We start from the raw sequence: 24,287 nt of genomic DNA on the forward strand, positions 1-24,287 counted from the left end.
AACTCTTAGCTTACTGGCTTTATACTAAAACCCCTGCTTATCCTGGGTCCTAGTCCCCTGCCACCTCTCAGCTCCTTACTCGCTGTTCTCAGGCATAGCTGGATCTCAGTCACTTAGTCGCAGCCAACTCTCTACAAAGATCTTCCCCCTTCAGCCTCTAGGTCTAAACTGACCATCCTGAATCAGGCCCTGGGTTTATGTGCCTCATAGGCCCTGTCCCTTTCTGGTAATGTGGCTCCCCCAGCTACTCACAGGTGTTTTCTACTTAGGCTTGTTGGCTCAATTCTAGGGCAGCTTACTGCTGCTGCCTGGCTGCGTAACGCTACCTTGTCTCCTATGCAGGGCTCTACTCTGTCACACTATTGCAGGGCAGCCAGCCCTGCAAAAGGCACTCATAGCCTATAAATCCCTGGGGAGCTGCTCTTCTGTAACACCTAATGAGCAGCCTTCCCCACCTGAGGCTCCCAGCTGTTGTTTCTCCCCTAAAGTAACAGGAACCCTAGGCTCCCTGTTACTCATGCAGATTTTTAAATAGTCAGGCAACAAACACACAGTGTACATTGGTAATAAAACAGGACATAACCTTTATTAAGAATGACAAATACTAAAAACCAGATGAGCTGATCCTATAATTGATGAAGGATAATACAATTTGATACCCCAACCCCTTGGCAGGTACAAACAGTTTATCCCTGCACTGGCACTGGCAGTGACATCAGTTCCAGTGGAGACTCCATGCCCAGACAGGGTAAACAGAGGTATCCCAATTCCTTCCCAGATGGATTGTGCTAGAACGACTCAAGATTTAAACTTCTCAGGATCTGCACAGCACTCCTGCTAAGGCGATGCTACTCAGGACACATCAACACAGAGTTTCTATCACCTACTTTCACCACACCCCTTCCCATCTCCAATGCTGTCTGGGATTCGTTAGGTACCTTCATGTACTTCCTGGAATGGGGATTGTTGGTGGGTTTCTCCCTGCAAAGCCTGTGGAATGAACTAAGATCAAAGCAGATAGAAAATGAATGTGGGAAAATACATTCATGGATAATGTGATTAACTGAATTCCTTATGATATACGGAAGGGAAGAAATAATACCACAGTGCAGTAAAGGAAGTAACACGCCCATCCAGGAAGGATACAGAAACCATGCATACACTGTAGAGAAACAGTAGTGCATGCATGCAAAAAACAAAAATAGAGAAATCTTATTTTAATTGCAAGTGCAGAAATGATTGGCTTATAGCCATGCTTTAGTCACAGATATAGTATCTGACAATTGGTTTGGGGACAACTAGAGAAGAAACAATAATGCAACGGGTGTGTGAACAAACCACCCTGAGTCATTTACTTTAACTGCAAATGGCAGACCAGGTAGTTCAGGGCAATTTGACTTGCTGAAAGGTTAGGACAGAACAGTGTGCAGCAAATTCACAGAGTAGTTGGAGGTAGTCTTCTGTTATCATTACCCCTTGGCTGAGAAATCATTAGCATACTGGGGCACTGAAACCACATACCAAACTTTAAAAATTACCCTGTTGCTTGCTTTCATTGCTGCCCAAATAATTGCCCAAAAATATCAAGACAACTAATGATTCACCTGCAAAATAAAGTAAACTATATATTAGGGGTAAATCCCAAAAAAGCCGCCAAAACCTTAATTCCAACATGCTTCAGGAGTGTTCAGAATTGGAATCTCAGTTTCACAGTCTTAGAAGAGTTGAAGCCAATATTCTTGATGCGTTCAACTTTGAGGATGGTGTAAAAATCTGGAGGGGATTTTGTTATTTGGGTCCTTTCAATACCAAATATAAATGAACTTCATTACAGGCTGGATTGTTTGCTGGTCTTCTCTTACGTCCAAATCTCAAGCATAATGAAAATTTATCTTGATTAGCCTCTGATGCATCAAGGCACAGTGATACTTTTTTCTCTTTTAAACTCTACAAACTATTTTTAAATTTGGGCATTGTTTTACCCCAGTGTACCCTGTGCAGTATTAGAAAACCAAAATGCTAATCCTTGTGTTCTACTATGATGTGAATCTGCTTGTTAGAAAAATATGTACTTGCAATTAAAGACTAAAGCCCACTTCTCTTCTAGCCCTCTAAGAAGGGTCAGGTAGCCCTGTTGTGGAAACCTGGCTGTAGAACATTTAGATAATGAGGGAGCTTAAAATCCCAGGGAAGAGAGAAAACTGTCTGAAAGAGCAGTTTTCAAGCAGGAGTCAAGCTGTGAGCTGAACAAGCTTGCTACTAGGGAGGGCCCTAGCTGTGGTGGGGCTAGAGGCAGAGTCCCCTCCTTGTGCCTGGGACAGGGCTGAAGGGTCTTGTTTGTTGATTTGTTTGCCTGCTGTTCAAAGACTGTGCTTTCATTTGGGAATACTTGCTGCAGAGCTCCTCAGGAAGCAAAGCCAGCCAGTAGGCTAAGTAACCCACTTACACGTATCCAATAGGGCTGTGCGAACCTTCATGTGCTGATTTGATTTGGAAGAGATTTGGTGGCCGAATCTTCAATTCCAAATCAAATAGGGGACCAATAAAAAGGTCCAAATCAATTCGAAGCTCTCTGAATCTTTGGGAAAGGTTCAGAGAGCTTTGGAGATTCAGACAGTCCCCGCCTGCTGCAGCATGGAGCTGGAGCCAGACTTGGAGCTGGTAAGTAGGGGGGCAGAGGAGGGGGGCAGGACCATGGGGGGACCCCTGCCAGCCCCCATGCCCTGCCTGCTCCCCCAGCCCCCACATGGCTGCCTCTCCCACCCCAGCTTCCAGTGCTTTAGAAAAAAGCCCCAACTTGCCAGGCAAGGGGAGGAATCCCTGCTGCCCCCCACTGCAAAGGGGACTCTGCCACAAGCCCCCTGACCCCTGCCCGCTCCTACCATGGCTGCCCCGCCTGCCCCAGCTCCAGCCCTTTAAGAAAAAAAACCTGAAACCCCCCCCAAGGACTCACTAGGTCCTGCAGTGGCCTTGGAGCTTCAGGGGGCTCGTGGAAGGCCCCCCCACATGGCACAGGGCAGCAGGGGGCAGTGGGGATCACTCCCCACTGGGTAGGAATGGGTAAGTCCACAGTTTTGGGGGGGGGCAGGTGAGTCAAAATTTTTTTTTTATCAAAGTGCTGGGAGCTGGGGTGGCAGGACAGCCATTGCAGGGCTGGGAGAGTGGCTGGGGGATGAGCCCAGGCGATTCAGAGATTTGGCAGCAGCCGAATCTCCAAATCAGATTCAGCCGAATCAAATTGGGACAGTGATTTGAATCACCAAATCACATCATTGTCCCCCGAATTGGCCGAATCCGAATCTGAAGTGAATACTAGCCACTTTGCACAGGCCTAGTATCCAATATACTCCTAAGTGTAGTATGCAATGGCACTCTTCAGTACCACTTTCAGAGACTACCTCATCAAGGACCTGACCCAAAGCTCAGTGAAATCAAGCAAGTTTTTACACTGGGCCAAGAAGACTTTGGGAAATAGCACAAGAAAATAAAAGTCTCCAAAAGAAATAAGAGCACAGTCATCCTTGCAACTTTTTAGTCATTCCTGTAAATCAGCCATAGTGACTGAAGTGGATCTGCATGGGTGAAACAAAAGGCGGTTACATCCTTTGACTTTCAAGTACCCAAGGGTTTGTATCAACAATATCCACAGCAGTTTTTTTGCAAGAAACTACATCTTCTTGTCTCAAGTTTGTGATCAGAAGAATCCTGTGGTGGACCCCACGGATATCAGGGTCTATGCAGATCTTTTATTGCAAGGTAAAAGTGTAAATTATCACTTATTTGAAGCTTTCAAATGTTGCATTGGGTGAGTAAAATTAAATCAATATCCAATACTACATTAACACACCCCTTCTGTCCTGCAGGTACGTTTCAGCAGATCTCCCTGGGTAAAAGATGAGTAGTGATTATTGAGTAAAACTCTCTGGACTATTTACATGTGTTTCTAGGAATAAACTGTAGCCGTGGAGTATGCAGCAGTACAGCTAAATGCATTAAGAACAATCAGGAGGAAGAATGCATTAAAGGAGAGGGGATGGCAAGCTTCTTATTTGGATACAGGACTATGTATTTTTAGTTAAAACGTGTGTTGATTACTAAGGTAGAGGACTACATCTGATCAAAAAACTATCATCGTATTTCACTCAAGCTGGGTATGAGATTTGGATTGTCTTCATATGGAGATGGCCCAAGGACTGAAGGAATCAGGCTGATCTTTCACAATCTAACAAAATGAACAAGAAGTCATATAAGTGATTCTGTTAATGACATGCAGTTAGAAAGAGCTTGTTACAACCATTTCTAACCAGTACCTTCAACATATCATTGCACCTCTCATAGTTAGCCCCTGCTGAATTTACATGGATTAAGGCATCAAATGCCTCTATGTATTTTACTGGCCAGGGTGGTCTACAGGAGGTTGGCAAACCTATCAGTGCTGTGTTGATAAGCAGGCAGATGATAGGGATGAAGGGGGCAGGAGGGAGGGGACATGTCATGCCAAGGACCATGGTCCCTGCACTAATGGCCCTACCCTCTGCCCAAGCTCCAAGATGCAAGTTGAATTTCACAGAGCTGCAAGTATGGGGGCCGACTCACCACCATTTCTATACCCCACATCAAGCATACAAATACAAGGCAAAAACTCTCTGAATGGGCTCTCAGGTTTTCTAGTTCACACAAAAGACAGACAATCTGCTCCACCCATATTTCAACAGCTGCTCAGGTGTGCACAGCAACCCCAGTGGTGCTGGAGTAAGTCCTCAGTGTACAGAAAAAGAGGCTAGTGTAGCTGTAGAAGGCATAAAACACAGGTGTGTGGGAAGAAATGAGTGGGAGCAGGTTGTACGAGGGGCAGGACAGGACGGGTAAGGGCAGGCCAGGCCAGGCCATGAACGGATATGTAATCTGAATAATTAAAATGAAAATCCTTAATGCCACTGACTCGAATGGCTTGCATGGACTAGATCTGCTGATAGGTATTTTAAATTATTTAAGAATTTAAATTTAAGAATCATTAAAAACAAGCAGAATGTTTCTATTGCACTTCAATTATGTCCTGGTGAACTATAAAAATTTTGGGCCCAAGATACCAAAAGGAACAGGCAGCAGCTAAACAGAAACTCTCAAAAAGTAAAGCCCCATTACCATCTGGGTAAAGTCATCAGCACAGGCCATCCGAATCCGCTCAGGCGTCAGGGGGCTGTTCAGCGCGAAGGGCCCTGGTAATCCTCTCTCCTTTCGTGCAGAGGCCACTGCATCCCTTAGAGCGAAGAATACAGAGCATCCCAGGAACAACCCTGCCTCACCTACACCCTGACAGAAAACACAGGGGGTCACACAGATATTCTCTATGAACATATTAAAGGAGGAAATGTATTGTCAATAGTGGGGGGCTAAATGAAAGCCTTAAAAAATTACTGAGCAAAATGAGGCCCGATCTTGTTCTGTGGAAGTCAATGAGTATTTTCCACTGATTCAGAAGCAGAATTAGATCACACTATGTTTTCTGATTGCCTAAGGGATCTAAGCAGGCTGGTTTCAAATGCTAGCTACAGATATTAGGACTCTTTTGACTTCTCTTCAGTACAACATTACAAACTTAAAAGAGTAACATTTGGTTAAAAAAATGCAGATAGAAGTGAAGCAAACTATCAAAGATAACATCCAACCATTCACAGAGCAGGTTTGAGCCCAGGGTGAAACCCTCCATGTGAACATCAAAGGATAAGATAAACAAGGTTTCTATGCACACTTTGAAGCATGATGATAGCCACTGTTCTGTGCATCAGAACTGCAATTTTCTTCAAGTGAAAATCCCTCTGAAAATTATTCAGGAATGTCTAAAAATAGTTCTAAAAGTAACTATTGATTCTAACACTAATTTTTAATTTAAAAATAACATATTATCACCATTGTATTCTAACATGTCTTTTTATATTCTTCAATTCTAAATAGCCTGACATCTAAGCAACCTAAAGAGCAGTTAGCATCATGCTTTAAGTGAGCAATATCCCCTGCATCTTGCATTGTATTATAGCTAATGTATAGGTCATAAAATGGGTCAGATCCTTAGCTGGTGCAAGCAGATATTCATTTAGCACGTCTACATGTGCACTTTCATGCACAGTAGCCTATTTAACTGTGCATTCAAGAATCATGTAAAAATGTGTGATTATGCTAATGTGCAGTAAAATAGGCTACTGAGCACAGTAATAAATATGTCACTTAAAATGTGCATATTTATTACTGGGCATTGGAGGTAGTAAATTTAATGCACATTAGGAAAAGTGCCTTAATGCACATGTAGATGTGCTCATTTAGTGTAAATCACTATATCTGGGAGACATAAACATAATGCCCCAGAGTCTGGCTTCCTTACCTTGGATCCATAGATTGCATGGGGATTTTGTGAAGGTGACAGCAGGGAAACACTGAACTGTTCTGGGATGTCACAGACTGCAGGGATTTTATAATGATCTGGTCCCCGAGTGTAAAGGGCTCCTTTGGGAGAATAGTTTAATTCCTCCATTGTATAAAGTCCAATGCCCTGAACAAAGGCTCCTTCAATCTTGGAACAAAAAATGACAAAGTTTATCTTTTTATACTTTGGAAGACATATATGGCCTTGACAAGAGTTAGCTCTTCTCTAAGTTTCTGAAGCACATTCTTCTTCCTATTTGATCACTCATTTCCATCCCTGACTTCCCACCCCCTCCCCAACTTGGGGCTGCTGGGGTTACTGCTGTATCCTCTCTCTTTACCCCCACAGTCTATGCCTAGCAAATGAGTGATGCTGATCAGAGTCATAATACACAGGTGAGCAGGAAACTGCAGACCAACCTAGGGCTTGAAACCAGGCCAGCAATGGTCAGAGAGGTGCAAGTGGGATGCACTGCAGCATGCCGCTAGGGACTATGGGTGCTATCCTGGCCTCCCTGAAGTCAGTGGGCCAAAATTCTTTTCCGTCTCCTCTCTGCCTGATGAAATGATCTACAATGTGGGTGACATGAATTTAATTTTGCTTAGATGACCAGGACACCCTGCCCAAGAAAGACAACAATCACTTGCTCGGTATGAACTGGACAGTATAACATTCCTAGCACGTACCTGCCCTATATCCACTGCTGGATTTATGCTGCATCCAATGTCCATAACAATGTCAGTTCTGAGGTTCTATTAATAAAATACAAATATGTAGTATAGAAAGTAAGGCATGGGTGGGTGGGCAAAGAGGTTTTGAGGGTTAGAATTAGCATCCCTCAAAAGTCAGATTCATAAAACCTCTCTCAGGATGCACAATGCTGAGCTATTATCTGGCAGTCTCTCCAGAGGTAAAGGGCATCTTTACACATTTTCTGGGGGTGAGGACGCTTTAAGTAGAATGGCTCCAAGAGCCGCTCTAATTAAAGTGCCCACAGCATCTCATGTTTTCAAAGCCTCACACTTCAAAATGGCAGTGGAGGCACTTTAAAGCTTGTTCGACAAACTTTAGTTAAAGCGCCCCTGCCAACATTTTGTAGTGTGGGAACACTGAATACATGAGACACGGAGACTGCTGAGACATGCTAATTAACACCATCCAGCAGAATTTATGAATTGAGTCTGCTCCAATGCACTGTAATTACAGCATGTCAGAGCAGTATCCCCACATGTCTACAGGCACTCGGAGTATCATTAGCCTAAGTGTGATTAGTCAGTGCAAAAGACTGAAGGAATCTGTTCACTGTATTAACAGCTACCATGAACCCTTCTCACAGAAGCAAGCACTAAGTTGAGTAGGATGTATTTGCAGGGTTGAGTCTTTACCATGTCAGATGGTTAAGAGACTGGAAATAAAATACAGAGCTGCAATGTCACTTGTCTGAATGCAGTCACTAAAAGAAAAAAGACAAATCCTGCCTGCCATAGTATAAAATTTGAACACATGGTATTTTTACAAATCCAGCAAAGGTATGATTGTAAGCAGGTTATACAATTTCAATCGACTTCAACTGTCATTGCTACTTCTTTTAGATCCTTCCTGTGTTTAATGCACTATAACCCAGATCATATATCAGTAGAAAAATAAGGCTACACAAGAAATACTGGTGGAACCTCCTCTGCACTATGCATGAGTTGTGACAGGTACTGGTTACCTTGTGATCTCCTGTGAGACAGTCAATTGCAACCTCTGAGCAAGCAGCTCCATAAACAAAATATGTAAATGGCTGTCCTTCTCCCTTCTCCCAGTCCATATTTCCATCATAGCCTCTAGTTGAAACAACAGAGTGCACATAAATCACAGAAGTTTAGTTTGTTCTGTCAATATCTGAATTACTACAATAAACTTAATGACCAAGAAGTGGGAAATCACTTAAAGTGGAAACATCATAATGGGGCAATCACCAGAACAATGCTTCATGACAGTCAACAGGGCTATGCTAATTTGCATCCTCTGGGGATCTGTCACCATGTCCATATTATAGTCAGGCAATCAACATGCCAAACAAAACACTCCAATCCAGAAATGTTCATAACAAAATCCCAGAATGGTTCTGACAGAGACTACCGAGGAAACCATGTCTAAAAGACCAGTTTAAAGTTACAAGTACATTGCCGAGGGCCAATAAAAAAATCCGAGTTGTCAATAAAAAAATGCTGCTGTCAAGTCCTGTCCATCCAGTTCCACTGCTTGAGTTATTATCCTTAAAAGCCACTCCTAAAATTCATGCTTGCAGTTTTATTGGGACATATCTCTCAAACCCATAACCCTAGGGAGGTCTAAAAATACGTTACCTGAAGTACCCAGTGGCTGAAAGACTAATGCTTTGCTTAAAAGCTTCTTTAACCTGAAAGAGACAAAAGACATTGGGGTAAATGAATCCTTTAAGAAGGAGTTTGCACTCACACGTATGCATTTAAAAATCAAAGTGTCCAACAGAAAGCTGAGAAAGCACTATCAAAATAGAGAGAATAATGTCTGGACTGTCTTACGTGAGGAAGGCTGTTCAGGCAGGACAAATGTGATCAGAGTTTCTAAAGCTCTATTCCAGGTCTAAACGGTGTTTTGTTTTGATCAACAATTTTACACACTTCATGTGTGACAGTCCTACTCTAATGATAATCATTAGGGAATGTATTTAAAACTTGAGCAATGCAAGTGTCATGTATGGCTAAACTCACACTTGATATTTTTAGGACTATAATATTCTGCCAGGATCAGGGGAAAACAAGATAAAAGTCAAGAAGTTCCCCCTTCCTCCTGTAAGTAACACAGGGGTCTTGTCAAAAGTGCCTTCGTCTTCCTCCACTGTATAAGGATTAGATCAGACTCTTCCTTGTTTTTGCTGACTAAGTGTTTGACCACAGTAACACAAACAAACTGAAACCCATTACCATAACTCATGTCTGACCAACCTGACTACCTTCTATGATGAGATGACTGGCTCAGTGGATGTGGGAAGAGCAGTGGATTTGCTATACCTTGACTTTAGCAAGTCTTTTGCTACTGTCTCCCACAACATTCTCACAAGCAAGCTAAGGGAATACCGGTTGGATGAATGGACTGTAAGGTGGATAGAAAACTGTCTAGATCATCGGGACCAAAGGGTAGTAATCAATAGCCTGATATCTAGTTGGCAGCTGGTATCAAGTGGAGCGCCCCAGGGATTGGTCCTGGGGCCGGTTTTGTTCAATATCTTCATCAATGATCTGGAAGTTAGGATGGAGTGCACCCTCAGCAAGTTTGCAGATGACACCAAACTGGGAGGAGTAGTAGATACAGTGGAAGGTTGAGCTAGGATTCAGAGAGACCTCCAAAAATTGGAGGACTGGACCAAAAGAAATCTCATGAGGTTCAATAAAGACAAGTGCAAAGTCTTGTACTTAGGACAGAACAATTCAGATTGGGGACCGACCGGCTAAACAGCAGCTCTACAGAAAAGAACCTGGCGTTACAGTGAAAAATAAGCTGGATATGAGTCAACAGTGTGCCTTTGTTGTGAAGAAGGCTAATGCATACTGGGTTGAATTAGTAGGAGTGTTGCCAGCAGATTGAGGGAATCGATTATTCCACTCTATTCTGCACTGGTGAGGCCACATCTGGAGTACTGTGTTCAGCTTTGGGCTCCTCACTACAGAAAGATTGTGGACTAATTGGAGAGAGTCCAACAGAGGGCAACAAAATGGTTGGGGGGCTCGGGTACTTGACTTCTGAGGAGAGCCTGAGGGAACTGGGTTTCTTTAGTCCAGAGAAGAGAAGACTAAGGGCAGATTTAATAGCAGTCTTCACCTACCTTATCTGCCACCACTGAGAACAGTTTAGCCCTATCCAAAGAGGCTAAAGGCTAAAAGCTATCCCAAAGAGGATAGGGCTAAACTGTTCTCAGTGGTGGCAGATAACAGAACAAAGAGGAATTGTCTTGAGTTGCATGAAGGGAAGTTTGGGTTAGATGTTAGGAAAAACTCTCACAAGGAGGGTAGTAAAGCATTGGAACAGGCTACCCAGAGACGTCGGGTGACTTAAGGTTACCTTGGAGGTTTTTAAGACCTGGGTAGACAAAACTGTGGCTGGGATGATATAGATGGGGATCGTCCTGCTTTGAGCAGGGGGTAGGACTAGATGACTTCCTGAGGTCCCTTCCAACCCTAATTTTAAATGATTCTATAAGGAATAGAATTCACTGTCCAGAGCAGTAACTGATGACCTCTGAAAGGTGATCCTAGTTAAAGAGTTGTTGAGTTTATTATAAATCCTTTGCTTAGCTGGGAGGGAGGAAGTCTTCATGATCAACCCATTTCATTAACATATACCCAGTCAGATTTTAGATAGATGCATACCATTCAGGTAAATACTGCATACAGACATTAACTGAAGATAGCCCTAAATTTAAGATGACCCCCCAATAATTAGATTCTATACAAGGAAAATGTAGCAATTTGTTACAATTTTCCATGTACAGAATCTAAGTATCCTAGGAGCATCATAATTCAACCCCATCACTGTTGCAGTGGGGAAAGCTGTGGTAGGGGGACAAGCAGTGGCAGAGGCAGTAAGAGGGCAGGCAGTAGGGGGGTTGGCAATGTGGAGGTGGTGGGGAGGCAAATAGCCTCCTGTCTCTGCCCCCCCCCTTACTCTCCCTTGTGCCTGCTTCCTTTGCAGCCTCTGCCCCTTACCTGCCTCTCCCAGAGCCCCAGGCCCCTGTGCCCCCTTACCTGTCTCCCCCTGTACCACTTCTGCCCACCCAGCCTCAGCCTCCCGCCACCACCTCACCTGTCTCCCCCTTGTGCCACTTCTGCCTCCCTGCAGCCTCTGCACTACACCTGCCCCTCTTTTTCATCCTTCCATGTACTCTTGCTCTGGTGCAAGAGCTTCATCCCTGCTCCAGCCTGGGGCACAGCCCATGGCCTCAACCCAGCCCCATAGCAGTAGTATGGGGAGGTGATGGAGACAGGGGCCTAAGGCTGCAGGGGGATGTGCATGGGGTGCAGAGAAGGCAGGAGGCATGGACAGGCAACAGCTGCAGCTCCAGGCCCAGGTGCTGGGGCCAGGCCCAGGGCCAGGGCAGCTGCTTGTCTCTTTGCCACCTTGTACTTGATTCTAAGACAAGGAACTTTTTTTCCCCCATTCATGTTAAATGAGGGAAAAACCTTGTTCTGGACTGGAGTAAATATAGTAGTGCCACTTTATTGTGACAAATGTTAATTTGCTCTATGGTGGACGAGTGCAGGTAGCCTGCACTCTCCAGCTGCCCCAGGCAAGTGCTCTGGGGCCTTAAAGGGCTTGATTGGGGTTTCGTACATACCAAGTCCTGCTTGGAAGTTCAGGGGTGCATCTCCGAAGAAAAGAAAACCTGTGTGGATTCCAGTGTGCAGGCATGGGTCCTGGGGAATTCCCTGCACCCCATGCCCCCATGTGGGGACCTTGTGCTTCACATACGGGCATGAGTCAGTGTGAGTCCTGAGGAATTCCAGAGCCCCATGCGTCAATGCTGGGACCTATGCTGACCCATGCTTCCATAGGAAGCATGGGTCAGCATGGGACCCAGTGGAGGTCCCAGCATAGAGATACTAGGTGCTGGGAATTGCACAGCTCCAAACTACCCTGTGCCTTCTTGTCAGGACTCACCATGTTTCATGCAGTCATGGGTTCCAACATGGAGGCATGTGGTGCCAGTGGTTCTCTGGGTTCTGCACCACTGTGCCTCCATGCTGACCCATGCCTCTGCATGAAGCACGTGTTGGTGTGGAACCTGGGTCTTGGCAAGGAGGTACAGGGTAGTGAGGAATGTGGGGAATCCCCAGGCAAGGGGAACTCATTGCCTGTTGCCCCACATGGGCCCTTGTCTGATGTAGGACAACAGGCGACACACATTTCATCCTATAAAGCAAATCAGCTGTGGTGGGATATATCCTGTCACAGCTTGATTTATTTTACTGGGTGACATCTGTTTTTAACCTAAGAGAGCTGGCACAAAGTCACCAGTTATGTAAGTCCTGAAGAACTTATTGCAAAGTTTGGTACCGGAGAGCAAGCTAAGGTAGGTCAGGCTCCTCTTTTTGTGCACAAGCCAATATTTGCTGTACATTGTGGTTTGTATTGTCTCCAAATCTGTGAAACTGCCACATTTGCAGAAGGAAAAGAATGAAAACTCTGAAGAGTATAGTGAGACCAAGCAAAGAGGAAATATAGCAAGTACTCATAAAATGTGTGTTTCAGGATGGTCATGCATATGCAAACATATTAAATTCAATTTATACTCCAGATGGATTTTTCACCCCCATACAACACTTACCCAGTCATTCCAGGTGCCTTTTGGATTCTTGCTTATAATGGGCTGCAGGCGTTTCAGGAGGGTCTGACAAGCGTCCTGGTGAAGAGAACAGTTTGTGAAATAGTGCTAAAGAGATCATTAGATATTTGTTGGTATTTAGTAGAACCCTAGCTACATTTCCCTGTAGCCATTATGGCACTCACAGTAGACAATGCCTCTGAATGCAAATCCTATTGCATGGGGCCAGGCACTGGACAATAGGGCATTTCTGCTGGGACTGTGAAGAGGACTCATTTGCAGCTGAAAGTCATTATTCCCTACTGAACTTCAAACCACTACCTGTCTTCTTGTTAAACACAAACAATCAGCTTTTTCTAAGACTTCTGTCATCTCTTAACTGCTTACAGCCACCCAAACGCACCACCTCCAGAGTGAATCTGAAGGAAAAAAAAATCGGATTCTTCCTAAAGCCAATCTTTTGGGGCCAGGCATTTTTAATATTTATAAGAAATCACATTAATCTCATAAATTGAGATGGGTTACCTTCAAAAACTCAGAACAACCTCCCACATGTTTCTACCAAGCGTACTGGGTGAAGTGATGGTAAATTAAGAGGTTGCTCAGCTGACCATAGGCCTAGTTCCCAATTTCTACTTTCAAGGCCCCTGGAGACCAAGCATCCCCCACAGTGTACTTCCAGGTTTGGAGCATAGCTCTGCACATAGTTGGGGAAGGTATGGGTAGGTTCATTCTTGCCTGGATACACCACCACTGTGGCATACACAATGTAGGCTGAAGCAGTTTAACCAATGCTATTTTTCAAGTGAGGCTATACATCTGAGTTGCAAAAGATTTGGTTTTTTTCCCCCCAGAATTTAAGATACCTGTAGTTCTTTTTTCTTTGATAAGAATAGTGGTTTTTATGGTGAGTCTGCATATAAATTGAAAGCACAGGCTAGGGATACAATTGGATACATTAAAACAAATAGGAAAGAGATTCAGGTCTCCAGTTTACTGAGTTTGAAAGGCCAAGAAGAAAGTAGGAAGTGCTAGTTTAATTATATAGATTCACATCTTAAAATAAGATCTGGAATCAGTGTGACTCAGCACAACAGTATGTGTGAGATCCAGGTTAACAGGTATTCATTACACAGAGTGAGGGATTAGCAGAATACTTAAGCTTTCTCAGGAAGGTTTGTTCTAAAAAACAAACAAACAGATCAGGTTTTTCATTCTCTGCCTCCAACAGTCATGCTACAGAGGTCGTTTCAAGCATGATTTTAGCAAGACTACTCATGTTTAAATTTCAGGAAATATCCTGATGAATGGAGGGAGTTGAAAACAAGAGATTGCTCTTTACCTTCACTGCCATTCCATTGACATCAGTTCCAGCAGATCCTACTGAAGCACATGCATTAGGAACTGTTGTTGTGTTTGTTTCACAAACATGAATACTTGACATGGGGATATTTAGCTCCCGGCTGGCAACCTAGGGTGAAGATGAATGCATCCTCATTCTGTTTCAAAGACACTTTTCTGAACATCTCAACAGCAACTCCCCATCTCTCCCCGGCACCAGGCCCAGGAAAAATGAGGTTATAGAGGTTACCATCCTAGGTTTACCCTCCTTCTCCCAATATCCACCCATATTGGTGTGCTTGAAAGACACAATGAAGAGAAGGTGATGGACTTGTGGTTAAGACACTGGTCTGGAAATGTGACTTCAGCTCCTGACTCTCCTACAAACTCCCTGCATGACCTTGGGCAAATCAGTTAGTTTCAGATATTCAAAAAGTATTTATCCACCTCCATCCCACTGATTTAATAGATATCTTTGAGAATGTGGGGGTTTGTCTCTCTGGGCCTCACTTCTCCATCTGTAAAACAAAGATGATTATGATACTCCCCCTGTCTGTCTCATTGATTTAGATCAGAAGTGGGCAATTATTTGGGTTGGAGAGCCACTTGAGAACTTTTGGTGAGCTGTTGCAGGCCAGGGGGAGAGGGACAGTTGACCAGGACCAGTGCAGTGGGTGCTGGTGCTGATCCAGGATGGCATAGTGGAAGAGGGGTGGCAATTGATTCTGACCAGCCCGGGCCCAACTGCCCCACATTCACTGCAGAGAGCACTGGATGCTGGATGGAGCAGGCGAGCAGGGTGGTAGGGGACATGGCATGCTCAGCTGGGCAGATGGGGTGGGGCCACAGGTGGCAGGGAGTAGTATCTGGGAGCAGGATGGGCAAGCAGGGCTGGGGCTGAGATCAAAAAATCATGACAGCCCAGGGCAGAGCCCTGATCTACTCCCCACCACACAGAACTGGATCACGGCTCTGCCCTGGGCCCTGGTCCTGCACTATCATCACTGTGTGATCCTGCCCCCACTGCCCGGCCTGCTCCCAGAGGCTGCTCCCTGCTTGGTGGGCATCCTGACGAGTCTTCATGGAGACCCCACCTGCCCACCCACCTACCTGCTCCATCTGACACCTCTGGTACAGAGTGCAGGGTGAACAGGCAGGGGGCTGAATCTAGCAGTGGCGGTTACACTGGCAGCAGATGCTAGAAGGAGCTGCCACTGCTGAGGCTGTTGGGAAGCTGAGTCCAGTGCCACCCCATCCCCCACTACATGCCCAGGGGTGGTGGGACTGGCTGCAAGTGCCATGGACCAGGCTGCCCCCCATGCCTGGACTGGGTGGGGATTCTGCCACAGACTGTATAAAATCCCTTGGCAGGCCAAATTCGGCCTGTGGGCCATATTTTGCCCACCCATGATTTAGACAAGGGTGTCAAAAGATATGGCCTGCAGGCTGGATCCAACATGTGGAGCCAGTGTATCCAGTCTATGGGGCTTCCCACGGCCAAAAATTTGTTGGCTGGATAATTAGTGGCAGCATTAATTGCTGTAGTTCCCAAGCCACAGCAACTAACACTGCTGCCGCTATTTCCACCACCAAATATCTGGCCCTATGGAGAACCCTGCTGGCCAGTTCCAGGGCAAAAAAGTTATGTTGTCTAGTCTGCAGGGCTGCCCACATGGTCAGAAATTTGGCTGTGGAGGGAACAATGGCTGCCAAAGCTCCAGGAACCACAGCAGCTAACAGTTCTGCCAACAAGTGTCCAGCCCCATAGGCCAAGATGACATGGCTGTGCACTCCAGTTCCAGCCCAAAGGGCCAGATATGTTTGACACCTCTAATTTCGACTGAATGTTTCCCTGGGCAACAACTGTCTTTTAAGACAGGTCTGTATGCTGACAAACCCAAAAGGATCTCTCCCACATCCCTCCCTGCTCTCCTTGTGACCCTTTTGGAAGCTGGTTGAGGGAGCAGCTATATGACTATGCAGATGAAAGCTTTTTGGCTTGAGTTTTTTTTCTCTGCTCTTCTAACTGTTTGTGTCATTGGTAAGGGGTTATACTGGTAAAAAAATTGTTCATGACAGCTATTAACCTAATTACACAAGAAGGAAAGCTCCTCAGTCTTGGCCTGTGTTACACACAATGCAAAGGGCTAATATTTGAGTTCAGTTACCTGGATCATTTTGATATGGATGCCTTGTCCCATTTCAATTCCACCATGAGTCAGAAGCACTGACCCATCAGTGTAGATATGAACCAGAGCAGCAGCCTAAAAAGAAAAACCAGGAAGAGACTATAGAGTGCTGTTCCTTCCCTATAACGTAATGGAAAGTGACTCCGTATTTATAATGAAGTAATGCATAAGAAAGTTAGTAGAAAATATACAACCTTGAAGGGGATTCTGATGTTACATAGGTATCTGTTGAAATTTCATGCTTCGGAATCATAGTCAACCTGAATTATAGCATTGGCTTTGCCTTTACATTAAACTTAGAATAGCTGATAGCAATTCTTGGTGTTCTTTCCCTGACCACACTAGCAACACAAGGAAAATGGCCTTAACATCGCAGCCCAACAGGCTCCAAGAATGGCAGGAGGAGATTCAACCATGGATTCTTGTTCCAAGTTATCTATACACACTTCTGCAAATTTTCAAGCTTTGGACTGTTTAGGGAGCCATGATTTAGACAGGCTGAGAGGGCTACTCCATATTAGCCATGTCCTAAATTAAAGTCTCTCCAAAACTCAACCAAAAGTTGCAACACAGAGTATAATAGTTCTTCACTTTGAAACTAGAGTAGAGATTGCTAGTGGAATGTGAGACATTAATTTTCAGTTATAAAATTATACTCTACCAGACCTCCCTTACATTAAACAAACCACAGCTTATTAATGCTGATATAATAGCTCCCCCACCCTCTCTTCCCAACATCTGCAAACCATAACCTCTACAGCGACATGTCTGAAAGAGAAGCCTTCTGCAGACCTGTTTCTAAATAGCCTTGAAAGAGTGCCACACTGAGGCATCTATATTGTTTCTTGTTCCCAAGCTTGCTCACTCAGACTGCGTCCACATGAGCGTAGACTTTTGGTTCCCTGGGTACAAACTGGCAGTGGGATACCTTGTGCTGCTGCTAGTTGTCCCTGGGGAATGCCTGTGCCACGCACCCTCTGGCACATGGCAGGTTATCTCGGGTGGGGTAGGAGAGGCTGGGCCCAGCACTGGGCTGCCCCCAGCAGCCTAACCTGGGATCCTAGAGGTCTCCTGGGGCTGCAGCAGCAGCAATCCTGCTGCTTGGAGCCTGGTCAGCAGCTGGAGCATGGCTCCAACCAACCAGGCTCTGGTTTTGAGCAGCGCATGCTACTCCCACGTGTGCTGCTCCGCTTTTTTTTAATGTTTTTTTTTTGACACCAGGGGTTAACCCACTCCCCCCTGCACTGCTCCCTTGCAGCACAGAGAACAGTTGAACGTGTAGTATGTGGCACCACTGACTTGTCTGCAGTGCCAGATACTGCATGGCCACTCTTGTCTGGATGTGGCCTCAGAGTCTGCTCAGAGCTTCATCGTTAAGAGGGTGTGTTTACACAAGATGTTTATTGCAAAGCTGACTAATTAGCTCCACAGTAAAATGTCAGCTTCTTCAGGTGCAGCGCTATTAGGCCATAGTAAACTAATACACACCACCACAGGATAGTACTGCTCAACACATACTATTGTACGGCAGTGCTATTTAGTGAGCTGCAATGCATATGTAGATGCTGATGGGGTTAGCTGGGACAGAAGGGTGCCTGCCAGTTAGCCCTGCACTGAAGCACCCTTGTGCCTGCAGCACGTTGAGCTGGGCTGGAGCAGCTCCAGGCTGGAAAGCTGATCTCTGGGACTGCCTGTCAGCTAGGGCTGTTTCTGCCCCAGCCCAACATGCTGCGGTCCTAGGCACACATGCAAATCCGGCATCTGGGAGCAATAAACTTTGGCATAAATTATGCTGGAGTCTATTCAGTTGCATTAATTACATATGTAGACATCGCCAAAGCTACCCTTAGTATCCCTATACAGTGGTGTACTGAGCCATATAGACATACCAAGAGAAGCAATGCAGCCTCTATAAAATGGTTGTTATGAAAAAACAGTTTTCCACAAGGGATCCAAATGAATATGTTTCTTTGTGATATAAGCCAAACCAAACTTTCCAAGGGTGAAGCCATCAGCTCACTATATGAGGAAGTATTTTTAAAGGCAACTTAAAGAAACTGACCTGACTAAGATAACGTGAGTCAAATCCAAATGGAAACTTCATGGGAATTATGGCAATTCCTTTCTTCTTCCAGTAATTTTGTCTGTTAAATTCTTCCACAGCTTTTAGTCTTCTGTAGTATGCAGACTTCACCATACATTCATTCCAACACCGTATCAGGTTCTGGGGATCCAACTTTTGTTTGTAAGGTGTTTGTTCAATGTCTTTATACATGTTTATCTCCCTTATCTGAAAAAATAACATTAGCAGAGATCCCAATAAAAAAACTAACCTGTGTTTTGGGCTAGTGGTCCAAAAGTCAGCATGAAAGGTTAGCTTTGGTATGATTTGTGGGGCCATATTGTTCATTCTTGCAAGGATTTAGTCCTTAACTAAGAACTATTTAAGAATTTTATCAAAAAAGATTAGAAATTTATATCCAAAGCACATTGCTTGCTAGTCTCATAGTTAAAGTAAAGTATTCTGCATCCAGTTTGGAAACAAACAGAATATCACGTAACTTCAATGGACAATCTCAATAAAACAGGAATTCAGAAACAAAAAAATGTCAACATCAACACTTGGTGTCAACAAATGATTTGGTAAAGCAATTCAGTTAACTGAAAGGACCTTTTATTATATGGTCTGCCACTGAATAAACAGACTATATAGTACAAAGGAACCATCAAGGAAAGGAAATCCATCTGCCAAAAACCCTTACTTTCTTACCTTTTCTGGTGACAAACCAGTTTTTTCTGCAACACTTGTTGTCCAGGATTCTGTAACCAGAGCTGACTGGGGGAAGCCAAATCCTCGGAAAGCTGTGTTTGATGGCAGGTTTGTCTTGCAAGCACAGCTCCAGCATCGCAGGTTGGGAATCTTGTAGGCGTTATCTATTCTTAGCAAGGCTACCTCTGTTACCTGCCATATGTGAACAGGCAGAAAATGTCAGAACAGGTCTTCTTTTAAAATTACCTTCACATGGAAATTATGTTAATCTTTCTCCTATCAAAGAGAGGCATTAACTTAAGAAAATCAGGTATAGGATAAAACTGTTACAGGCAGTCCTCGACTTATGTTTCGAGTTACAACGTTTTGCAGTTACAACGTTTATAAATTGACACCCTGTTTCAACTTTATGACATCCGTTTCGACTTTACAACGCTTGATCAGATGCAACGCCTGTGATGGCCAGAACCAGAGGGATTAATAAACAATAAATATGTGCTTCTTGGAGGCATTTGGTATTTTGCCTAAACAGGTAATATTAGCTAATATAAAGCTTGTAAGTTTGTAAACCACAAATGTAACTTGTCTGTCATAAGTTTAACCAAAATGATAAATTAACTGTTCATAGAACTGACTGGGCCCCATAGGCAAAGCTATAGCTGCAAGATTTGCTGACCTAAAGGTTTTTTGCTCAGGGTTCAGCCTTGATGATAAAAAACTGGATCCAACCACCTGGCACACCCAACACATTCCAGGAAAGCACATCCCAAGAAAGCATATTCAGAGAAACCTAAAAGGGGTTGGGCTTAGGCAGAGCAATATCAATTTCAAACCTAAAGGTGCTGCATTGAAATTTGCTTATTGGATAAACCCGGGTCTGGGTAGTAACCTTTTATGATAATTTTTAACACCTTTCAATCCCATAGGGTAACATTTATAGGGCAAGATTGTGAGTGGCTCTAAAGCCAACAGATTAGCATAAGACTAGGTATAAAAAGTGTGTGCATCAGGTGACCAGCAGGAAGGAGGGAACAGAACGGTCATTTCTGTTGTAACCTGGACTCCTGGTGTGAGTGAGGATCAGATCCTGATCAAGGGACCTTCCCCAGTAATCCCTCCAACAGTGTTGACCGGGGACGCCTGACTTCGCTAGAATCACTTAACGCATACCTGGCATCAAGCGACTATTGATAAGTTGCCAACCCATGTCTGTCTATCTGTTGTCTTGAACAGCCCAGTGGCCGATACCCTTGCAGTGCCCAGTTGGCCTGCAACAGAATTGATCCATCTATCTGTTATTATTATCTGTTGTTATTATTTACTATTAGCTCTTTAATACTGCATTATCTGCTTATTGCATTTATCTTTCTGTTAACTGTTGTGTGTGTAAACTATAATAAATTTGCCTTTACTTCACTCCCAACTTTGTGTCCTCGATCCGAAACTGAACCAAACAGCCCAGTGGCTGATACCTTCGCAGCGCCCAGCTGGCCTGTGATAGAATTGATACACTCACAGTGCCCAGCTGGCTTGTGACAGACGCCATGCCAGCGAACAAGTTCGCTGCATCACTCATCTCCCTGGAGAACATCTGTCCAAACTTCCTTGGACACTTTCTTTAAGAAAGCAGACAAGACTCCAGAAAAACCTGCAGCCAAGACTCCTGAGAAGACTAGCCAAGAACCCTTCAAAAAGTCCAGCAAAGTCACCTCAAAGAAGTCCTTCCAAATCAATACGATTGCTATTTACAATATAAATACATTAATGTAGGTATATTACTCATCTGTAATTGATCAAGTGCAAAATTCTGGGATATTTTTGGTTAAAATAGGGTATCGGGCTTTGGTTCAGGAACAAATCCCACATTTATAACATTGTTTCTTATGATAAAATTGGTTCCAAGTTACGTTTCAACTTAAGACACGGTTTTCAGGAACCATATGTGTCGTAAGTCCAAGGACTGCCTGTATTAGCTTGAAAAGTGGAACTTCTGTAAACCCTTTGTAACAAGAATAGTCTGGTCATGTCTGTGAAGTAAACTTATTGTGCCTTGAGCACACTGCATTGCCCCAAACTGTTGCACCTGCATTTATGACCTAGATACTTTGTTCCAGGCAGACCCAAACCATCAGACTGACCATGACTTCTTCATTTGATAATAGGCAAAATTTATTTGTCCTGGGAGCTGAAGTAATGCAGGGCACTTACCTGCAGCCCGGGACGGAGCACATGGGGAGCGGAGGGAGGAAGGTGTGCGGCTTGTTAGCCACCTCTTTGTACAGCTGTGGCCGGCCGGTGACATCAGTCTTAGATGCCGACTGGCGAAGTTAAAAATGGCGCCCACTGTTATGGAGGGGGCAGATAGCCTGGAGACCAAGCTGCAGCTGATGCTGGTGGCAGCGTGGGCTCCGCAGGCAAGCGCCGAAGAATCCAACGAGCGGGAAGTAATGTGGGCTGAGGAGGAAAGCATCTTGACGAAGACCCCTCTAATCAGTAAAGGAATGACTGGCTGACTGAAGGAGGGAGAGCGGAAGTAACCCCAGGAGCGCTGCTGGAGTCAGATGTGAATGAGGGGAGGGTGGGCTTGAAGGACTCCAAGCCGAGAGGTGAAGAGCCGGGGAAAACCCTGAAGGAGGGTAATCAGGGTGGGGATTGCTGCCGGGACCTGGGACACTGAGCGTGGGATTGAAGCTGGTTGGGAAGTGACAAGTATAGTGGAGTGCCATCCCTCCCCTTTAAGGGACCAGGGACAGGGAATAGGTGGTGGATTGGTGGAGGTACAGTGATTGGTCCAGATTCCCCGAGCTGGGGGGGAACACAGGCCATAGGTGTGGGCCCCGTGGTGGGCACAGGGAAGCCTTGATAGAGGCCACAGCAGGAAGGTTCCCGATGGGACAGGATTAGGGTGAGTAGCAACACTGGCGCAGGCAAAGTCTCCCGCCGACAGCTCTGAGATGCAGAGCGACGGTCGTGGTCTGTGGGCAACACCACAGTTACCAACAAGGCGGTACACCAAAGGTGGTATGAGGCTGAGGTGTAGGGGTGGCAGAGCCCTGTGAGCAACCGTTGTGCCTAGCCTGGGCCACCGAGGGACCCGCTAGCTAACCCCGCCTACTGAGGACCACCAAGACGTCGCAGACAAGAACTGGGTTGGCGATGCGGGAGGGAAGAACTACCCTGGCAACAAACCAGCCTGGAAGGCACGGGACAACCGTGGAGAGATCAGAGTCATCCGAGAGTGGCTAGTGGAAGCCTGGCAGTCGCATTATTGATACACAGTGATAGCAAATAAGAATAACACAGGCAAGGCTAACAAAATAACCCTTCCGATTCTATATCTACCAATCCTAGGGCTGTCACAGAGGGAAGATATGCCTGGCCAGTACATGACCTTCACCCTTTGATTGTCTCTTGAATGTCAGATGTCAGTGGCCTCGAGGTTGAGTGCTGAAGTCCATCCCTCTCCAGTGGGGTGGGTGACACAGGCTGGTGGAGTACCCTCTGTCCATGGTAACCTCGAGTTCCCCCTCGGGGACTCTTTGTTGCTTTGAAATCCCTCCTTTTGTATTCTTTCTCCCTCTAATGACTCTTCAGTCTTAGGCATCGATTGGTTTCCCTGCAGTCATCATACTGTTCTTGTTCTGTCCTGTCAGCATATTCCTTTGTTCCAACAAACCCATTACATGCACACATATTAATTTGGGCATTTACCGGTCTTCTAATTTGGTCTGTCCAATAAAACTGGAAATCCCAAGGGCTCTGCAGTTGGGCATTGTGACATAATGCCCTCTTATCTCATGTTACTGAACAGTGTGGTATATGTCTTCAATTTTCCAGTCTGTGAGTCTGCCTGCTCCAGATACAATGGGCCTTGAAGGAAACTTTGTCACAAACAGGCTTTTAGAAACCAATTAACTCTTGCCGTTGTCTTGGACAATTATTCTAATGCATATCTACTTTATCTACGATCCAATTCCTAAAAGCAAACCTCTAAATACCATTTTCTAGCCATCAAAAACAGGGTGCCTCAAACTCACTACATCCAATTTGAGCAGGCGAATGCACACTGCTGACTGTTAGTGACAATTTGTCCATACTTATACTAATAAGCTGATCCATGCTGCCAAGCAGGCGAGGCTATAATGCTTCTAGATTCCAAGGCAGTCTGCCTACTGCAGTGCAGCATGCCTAATGGAGCGGCCCCCAGGCATCATAACTTTACTGTATAGTCATGGCCCACCTTCATTATTCACACATCTCCCAAACAGCATGATCTTATATCTCAATATTCTTATTTGGACAGAAGAGGAACAAAGCAGACAGTCACGGCTGGGGTGCAATTACAGAGTGATAACAGTCTCTCCCTAGCTGAAGCTGTAACCGAAATTTCATTATTAGCCTCATTTTGTTCCCATTCTAAAGAAAATGTTATATCTGAAGTGTTGCTAGATCTGGAATGAAGCAGATAAAGCAGTCTCAATAACAGTGTGCTTCTCTACTCTACATTCTGCCAAATGATGCCATGAATGTGTTCAGACTAAGTGTTTACTTCTTAAAGCCGGCACACAAGTTCCATAGTTTACGATGTCTTCTAAAATTTGTAGAAAACCATCACAAAATCATAAACAGAAAGGGGGAAAGGGGGAGTTGCATTCTTTACTGAAATCCTCTAACTGGTTTCTAGTGTTCAGCACCAAAATATATTTGATTAACATCAGCATTCAGAAAGTTACTAGTTTTCTAGTTGGATGCCTCACCAGAGGGTGCTGGTTTCCTGAATGAGGCATAGTTTGGGCTTTCTCTTAGAAAGGTGCAACCTTAAGTTCTGCATTTCTTTACCTTTTAATGAATAAGCACTTGTTTTAAATAATAATGATTGTAAAAGGTATTGCCACAACAAATAAAAAGAGTTTGGACTCTTGGTTTTGCCCTAGTGAAGCAGTATGTGGAAATGATGTCATATGAGGCTCTTCTTTAAGCAAGATTATACATTGGAACATCACTGACAGAATGAAAAAGGTCAGATTTTGGCTTCGATTACATACATGAACTGGGGACATAAAGTGAGCTGGGGTCACAAACCGATTGTGCAGCCTGTAGGTACAATGTAATTCTAGGCAGGAAAAATTTAGCTGCCATTATAAATGTGCACAGAATTCTGAGCTATACTCCAGCTTATCTGATGGAGATATTTTCTGACACCTGCCCAGAATCCCT

At 44.7% G+C, this 24,287-nt stretch overlaps 1 protein-coding gene across 5 annotated transcripts in view; it reads right to left on the reverse strand.

The window, feature by feature from the left end:
* Positions 1 to 556: 556 nt before the first annotated feature.
* LOC149867302 (aldehyde oxidase-like) overlaps positions 557 to 24,287 on the reverse strand; it is a 79,375-nt gene continuing 55,644 nt past the window's right edge. For 3 of the 5 annotated variants that reach the window (XM_090045144.1, XM_090045145.1, XM_090045146.1), the window contains 11 exons: positions 19,071 to 19,262; positions 18,363 to 18,590; positions 16,280 to 16,375; positions 14,113 to 14,241; positions 12,774 to 12,848; positions 8,776 to 8,828; positions 8,136 to 8,250; positions 7,108 to 7,173; positions 6,380 to 6,568; positions 5,146 to 5,313; positions 557 to 4,222 (listed from right to left, as the gene is read on the reverse strand). In XM_090045144.1, the coding sequence (XP_089901270.1) occupies positions 4,172 to 4,222; positions 5,146 to 5,313; positions 6,380 to 6,568; positions 7,108 to 7,173; positions 8,136 to 8,250; positions 8,776 to 8,828; positions 12,774 to 12,848; positions 14,113 to 14,241; positions 16,280 to 16,375; positions 18,363 to 18,590; positions 19,071 to 19,262 (1,362 nt within the window). In that variant the 3' untranslated portion in view covers positions 557 to 4,171. Of the gene's footprint in view, positions 4,223 to 5,145; positions 5,314 to 6,379; positions 6,569 to 7,107; positions 7,174 to 8,129; positions 8,251 to 8,775; positions 8,829 to 12,773; positions 12,849 to 14,112; positions 14,242 to 16,279; positions 16,376 to 18,362; positions 18,591 to 19,070; positions 19,263 to 24,287 lie in introns of those variants that run through there. The other 2 variants (XR_016442008.1, XM_090045147.1) reach the window with 2 other exon arrangements.

The sequence above is a fragment of the Crocodylus siamensis genome, chromosome 4 (genome assembly GCF_052110815.1).
Source record: "Crocodylus siamensis isolate JL-2025a chromosome 4, ASM5211081v1, whole genome shotgun sequence".
Lineage (NCBI taxonomy): Eukaryota > Metazoa > Chordata > Crocodylia > Crocodylidae > Crocodylus > Crocodylus siamensis.